Raw genomic sequence first — 6,000 nt, forward strand, 5'->3', positions numbered from 1 at the left:
TCCTTCAACAACAAGTGCCTGGCAGCTCCAGAAACTACACGGCATGCGGAGGGGGGAGGCATTTCCCGCGCACTCCCGATCCCCGCCCCGACGCAGCCCTCACCAGCGCCCGGCACGGACGCGGGGCAGCCCCTGGCCCCCCGCGGAGAGGGCAGCTCAGTTCGGGCAGCACTTCCACCTCTTGGCACAGAGTTACCGCCGCTCTCCTTCCCCTCCCGGTGCCGGCGCTGCCGGGCCCATCCGTGCCCTCAGCCGCGCCGGGGTGACTCTCAGCTCATGGGGCTGCTCACCATCCGCTCCCCACACCGCGGAGGGGACTTACCGGGTGCCGACCGGCATCGGAAGCAGCCATAGCCTCACCAGGCGAGGCAGGGAAGAAGTGAGGAAAGCAGGTATGAAGGGAAAATCTCGGCCAGAGCGGCCGCCGAGGGGCGAAAGCCACGCGGCGGGGAGGAGCGCGGGGCGGGGATGCGCTCCCGGCTCCGCCGCCGAGGCGGGCATTAGTGGCGGTGCCTCCCGGCCGGAGGGCGGCGCGGTGCCGCTGCCGCGGCAGTGATTGCCGGGCATGCAGCCGCCGGGAGGAGGGGCGAGGGCAGCGACGGCTCTGCCGCGCCCGCGCCACCACCGGCATCAGCAGCAGCAGCGGGAGCGGCGCGGCGCGATGGGGTAGCGGCGGCGATGGCGGAGCCGGCGGAGCTGCAGCAGGAGTCAGTGGTGCGGTTCCTGGCGGCGCGGGGCGGGCGGGCGCGCAACGCGGAGCTGCTGGAGCATTTCCGGGACTGGCTGAGCCCCGCGGAGCCCGCCCGCCGCGCCGCCGCCCGGCACCGTTTCAAGGAGCTGGTCAACGCCGTGGCCACTGTGCGCCAAGAGCCCGGCACCGGAGTCAAGTACGTGCACCTCCGCCGCCGGTACTGCGCCCCGGGGCCCCCCACCGCCGCCCCCGCGACCCCCGGGGAGCAGGAGCCGCCGCCGGCGGTGAGAAACAGCGCGGAGCGGTCGAGCCCGCCGCCCTCGCCGCGGGCGGGCGCTGAGGAGGCGCCGCCGCCGCCGGCAGCGGGCGAGGATGCCGGCAGCCGCCCGCAGCCCGCGGGGCGGCGGGGAGAGCCGCCCCGGCCGAGCACGGCGGCGGCCGGGGGCCAGCGGAGGGGGTCCCGCCGGGGGCCGCGGCCCGGACGCAGTGGAGGCGGTGGCGAGGAGAGCGCGGTAGCGGAGGGCCCAGGGCAGCCCCCCCCACCAGCAGAGGAGGCGGCGGCGGCCGAGGGTGCCCCCGGGGCGGTGGCGCAGAGCGGCGGCCGCCGGAGCCTGCGGGAGGCGGCGCGGGGCGGCTCCCCCCAGCTGAAGCGCGGCGCCCTCCCCGGCGGGGGCCGCGGCCGCGACTCGGACAGCGCCTCGGTGGCGTCGTCCTCCGCCGAGGACGAGGGGAGCACCACCGGCGCCGTGGCCCTGGACCCCCTGGAGCACGCCTGGATGCTGTCGGCCTCGGACGGGCGGTGGGAGAGCCTGGAGGGGCTGCTGAGCTGCGAGCCGGCGCTGCTCTGCAAGCGGGACTTCATCACCGGCTTCACGGTGCTGCACTGGGCCGCCAAGCACGGGCGGCAGGAGCTGCTGGCCACGCTGGTCAACTTCGCCCAGCGGCACCGGCTGCCCGTGGACATCAACGCCCGCACGAGCGGCGGGCACACGGCGCTGCACATCGCCGCCATGCACGGCCACGCCGAGGTGGTGAAGCTGCTCGTGGGTGCCTACGACGCCGACGTGGACATCCGCGACTACAGCGGGCGCAAGGCTGCGCAGTACCTGCACCACAGCACCTCGGGGGACATGCGGAGCCTCGTGGGGGCCCTAGAGGAGGAGGAGGAGGAGGAAGGGAATGCTGGCAATGGGAGCGGGCGCTGGAGGCTGTCCAAGGTGTTGCCGTCCAACCTCATGAGCTACCGGCTTTCCCACCACCATCACAGCACTGGGGAGGAAGCTGAGGGCACCGACGGGGCAGCAGTGCCGGGCAAGGGCAAGGAGATGACCAGGAAAGCCTCCGGCAGTGGACGGATGAAGCCTCGGCTTAATAAGATCCGCTTCAGGACTCAGATCATCCACAACACGCCCTCCTTTCGTGGTGACACCGAGGAAGAAGAGCATGAGGAGAAATCCCTCAAAACATCGTTCAAGCTCAGGCCAAAGTCCAATGTTTTTGGATAAGGCTGTGGAGCAGGAGGTCTGGGAGGTGGGTGCATGGACCAAAGTGCCCTAAGGTGTAGCACAGAAGGTGAGGCAGGTCCTAGTGGGTGCTCATCTACACTCGTGGATTCCAGCCAAATGGGTTCTGAGTGTCTTGCTTTAACTCTCAGTTCAGTGGTGTCAGTGAGCCCAGTGGGTCAGCGGGGCTCTGGGAGCTCACAGCTCCCAAGAGCAGCTGCTTTGGCCGGGTCCTCGGTGCTGAAATAAGAGCCAGCAGATGGGCTGAGAAACGCTGGGGTGTTTAAAAGCTGTGCTCCTTTCTCTCTAAAAGCAGGCTTCAGTATCATAAACCGGTGTTAGTGGATCTACTAGGATTAGCGAGTCGAGGGGGAAAGAAAAGGGCAAATGCTTTACTCTTGTATTATCACCTGGTACTATAAACTACTGGCAAACAACTTGCTGTGTCAGAACATCTCAGTAATATGCAAGTATACCTTAAGTTTCTATTTAACAGCAATACCACCCAGCACAGTGTGGAGTTGGGTACCCAAAATGAGATGGTAGAGAGTGGTTTCCTGTCAGAACCCAAGCTTTGAACCATCAAAGACTTGAGCCTGTTGACTTTATGCATTGAAAATTGCCTGATTTGACATCATGAATATATTTTAAAAAAAAATTGCACTGCAAACAATGAATAAAGTTAACCACGTGCAGAAGTCTCTGTTGTCTGAGGTACTACTGAGCTTGCTTATTGCTGTTGGAATACTAATTCAAGATAATAGAAGCAAAGAGTTTTTATATATTTGGTATCTTATGTTTTGTCTTAGGCAAAGCAATTTTATTTTAATCACTGTGAATTCTCAAGTGCCAGACCTAGTGCAGTTCCAGTTATTAAGTCTGGTCAATTCCTCTTAATATTCTTTGTGTAACTCACTACATTTAAAATCAGAAAATTGTGTTGTATGTGTTACCTGTGAAAGTTGTTCTCTTTTAGAATAAAAGAGCAAGACACCATTGCATGAAATCTTCATGAAACTCTAATATGGTCCTGTACAGGTCTGCATTCACTAGCAACTTGTGTGCCAGTCCCTTCAACTGACTTTGTGCAGAAATGGAGAGAAAAATAAAAAAGAGGGAAAAAAAAAGGAAGGTGTGTGAATTCACACATGGAGTGAAAAACTAGAATTCTGAAACTCTATCCTTGTTTATCATTCTGAGTGAAGCAGTATAATTGCATATCATAATCTAGTTAAGTGATGGCAATGGTTTTTGAGTTCTTTTAAACCTGTATATCTAGAGAAGTGATAGCCAAGGCTTTGAACTGTTGTTTAACAACGTAGTAAGTCTTAATCTGATTGATGAGCCTATCCATCTGACAAACGTTTTGGAAACCTGGAATCTTGATTCTCTGCTTTAAAGATAGCAATTCAAGTGAAATCTAGCAGGCAGATTTATATTTATATTCAACTTTCCTTAAGAATTGAGGTATTGAGCTGACCCTGGATCCTGAATGCTGCTCAAGGTAGCAGCTCATCTGTGTTCAGCTGTTAAGGTTTGGCCTGTTTCAATGCAACATTTGTCAAAGCGCGATTCGAGTTGGCTTCCTAGAATGCATGTGCATGTCTGGCCAATAGTTAACCAAAAGTAGATAGGCTTTGACACGTTAAAATCCAAATTTGAGACACTGATTAAATGCATGCCACAAGCTGTAGAACACCTCACAGGGGAGCTGCTGCTGGGAGTTGTGCACTTTCAAGGTAACAACTGTCTGTGGTTCTTGCTGGTGGCTTACATTTCTTGTAGCAACAGGGGAAGGAAGTTCTGCCAATGCATTGGCTTCAGACTTCCCATGCAGATAAATTACCAGTTTCTGCACTTTGTGTCAAAGCTAATAAATGACAGTGTTTGCATAGGCATGCAAGCGACACTTTAACTATTTCTGGGAAAAGTTACATTTAAAAAAATTAAATCTCTGTGTACGTACTGGTCATTACTTTTGTGCAAAAAGACTAGAAATTATACAGAGGTTCAGCTTTAGTTTATAACTTATAAGCTATATTGATATAGATTTCATGTGCCTTCTTTTTGGGTTGATTGCCACAAATGTGATGGATAAAAGCAGTCTTGCAAAGCACTTTTTCTTTACATCTGTGGATCTGTGGGATGGGACCAGAAATTTTCCCTTGGCCCTTCCCATTTAAGCTGTACACCTCTATAAAAATGGGGTGTCTGAAATAGAGGGAGGGACCAATCATACAAATTATAGCATAGAGCTAATTCTGTTGCAGCAGAAAAGAAAATTAAATGCCTAAGTCTTAAACTTCCTTCTCTCTGGAAGATAAATCACTTTTTAGACTTCTTTAGGAAGGAAGTTTTCTGACTGAATGCTTGCAACGTGTGCTCAATTGAGAACATATTCCATGCAACTACCAATGTCCAGACCTTATTAAAGTAGCTTTTCTGCTTTGAGAGTTTATAGTTGTTTCATACAAGCTGTTGGGTGAAGTGTTTATCTCTTCACATGGAAATAGCAAAGAATTGCACAAAAATAATGAGTTTTAGATAGATGTTGGGTTCTGGGGGAATAATTTGAGGGTTTTGAATATACCACACCTTGGATTTGAAGAGACTTAACTGGAACATAATCTTGCGTAATACAGTAGAACTTTGGTAATTATTAATTGAACTTGAAAAATAGGAAAAAGATGCCTCATTTATAACTCATTACCTGATGTATCAAAGTGAAATTGTTGGTCCACTGATACTGTTCACCTGTCAATTAATGAAATTTCACCACAATGGTCCAAAGGTCTTTGCAAGGTGGGGTGCAACAGAGCAAACATCTCTTGGTGTTTGAGATATACTGAGGAATCACTAGATAACTACTCGTGTCTGTCTGCGCTATGGAACTAAAGCACTTTGATTTCACAATTATGACTTGTCACATTCCACAGGGTTACTTTTTATAACATGAGCTAAAATTTAATGGGGTTTTTTGAGATGGGAAAGACTCTGTTACAAGATACTTACAGTCTAAACGTACGCTTGAGTCAAATATTTTGGATACATTGCCTAGAAAGATGTGAATTTGAAATAAAGTTGTATGGTACAGAAAACTGGAGCACTTACTGGTATGTTTTAAATGGTACGTCTGAAGTTACTGGATGTGTTCAATTTTTATGATGTGTGTAAGGTGGCAAGACTGTAATGTAAACATTTGGTATCTTTTGTTGAACCATATGTTTGAAAAAAATTAGAGGCCTGGAAGTCAGTTTTTATTAATACACTTTTTATGGGTGTCTCTCTGAATGATTATGAGTTAAGAATCTGTAAGCTTTGGTTTTACAAAATAAAAGAGCCCATGAACTGTTTATGCTTGACTCAGCTCCTGTATGCTACATACTTAGGTGCTATGTGCATATTGGCTATTAAAACTGTGTAGTGTTTTGTGTTGGGTTTTTTAATCATCAAGATTCTGATGTCATCTAGCACTCAAAGAGTAAGACATAAAAAAAATACAGTTGAGTTGTTTGCAAGAAGTAACATTTTTTTTTTTGGCAGTTACTCTCTAATAACTCAGGTCAAAGTAAATGAAGACACAACAATTTTTGTTGTGGACAAGTATGTCTAAATAAGGGGCTGGCAGAGTGGCATTGCTTAACTGAAAATAGTATCCTGACCCTACTTCTGTGCAGGTTAATATCTCTGACCCTGGAAAGACTAATACTAGTTTTGGTCACTGTGTAAAGGTTAATACCTCATTAAAAAAGGTTTAGGATTAAGGTATTTTGGAATATGTCTTAAGTACAGCTGGTGGTTTCTCTA

At 50.9% G+C, this 6,000-nt stretch overlaps 2 protein-coding genes across 4 annotated transcripts in view; one reads left to right on the forward strand and one right to left on the reverse strand.

Moving 5' to 3' along the window:
- SEPTIN10 (septin 10) overlaps positions 1 to 1,295 on the reverse strand; it is a 24,988-nt gene extending 23,693 nt beyond the window's left edge. For 2 of the 3 annotated variants that reach the window (XM_027743485.2, XM_027743484.2), the window contains exon 1: positions 323 to 1,295. In XM_027743485.2, the coding sequence (XP_027599286.1) occupies positions 323 to 631 (309 nt within the window). In that variant the 5' untranslated portion in view covers positions 632 to 1,295. The remainder of the gene's footprint in view (positions 1 to 322) is intronic. The other variant, XM_027743482.2, reaches the window with a different exon arrangement.
- SOWAHC (sosondowah ankyrin repeat domain family member C) lies at positions 570 to 5,546 on the forward strand. The gene has a single exon (XM_027743486.2). The coding sequence runs from the start codon at positions 679 to 681 to the stop codon at positions 2,194 to 2,196; it is 1,518 nt and encodes a 505-aa protein (XP_027599287.1). The 5' UTR covers positions 570 to 678; the 3' UTR covers positions 2,197 to 5,546.
- The last annotated feature ends 454 nt before the right edge of the window (positions 5,547 to 6,000 follow it).

This window comes from Pipra filicauda, unplaced genomic scaffold (genome assembly GCF_003945595.2).
Source record: "Pipra filicauda isolate LSUMZ 115617 unplaced genomic scaffold, ASM394559v2 scaffold115_size4368891_pilon, whole genome shotgun sequence".
Lineage (NCBI taxonomy): Eukaryota > Metazoa > Chordata > Aves > Passeriformes > Pipridae > Pipra > Pipra filicauda.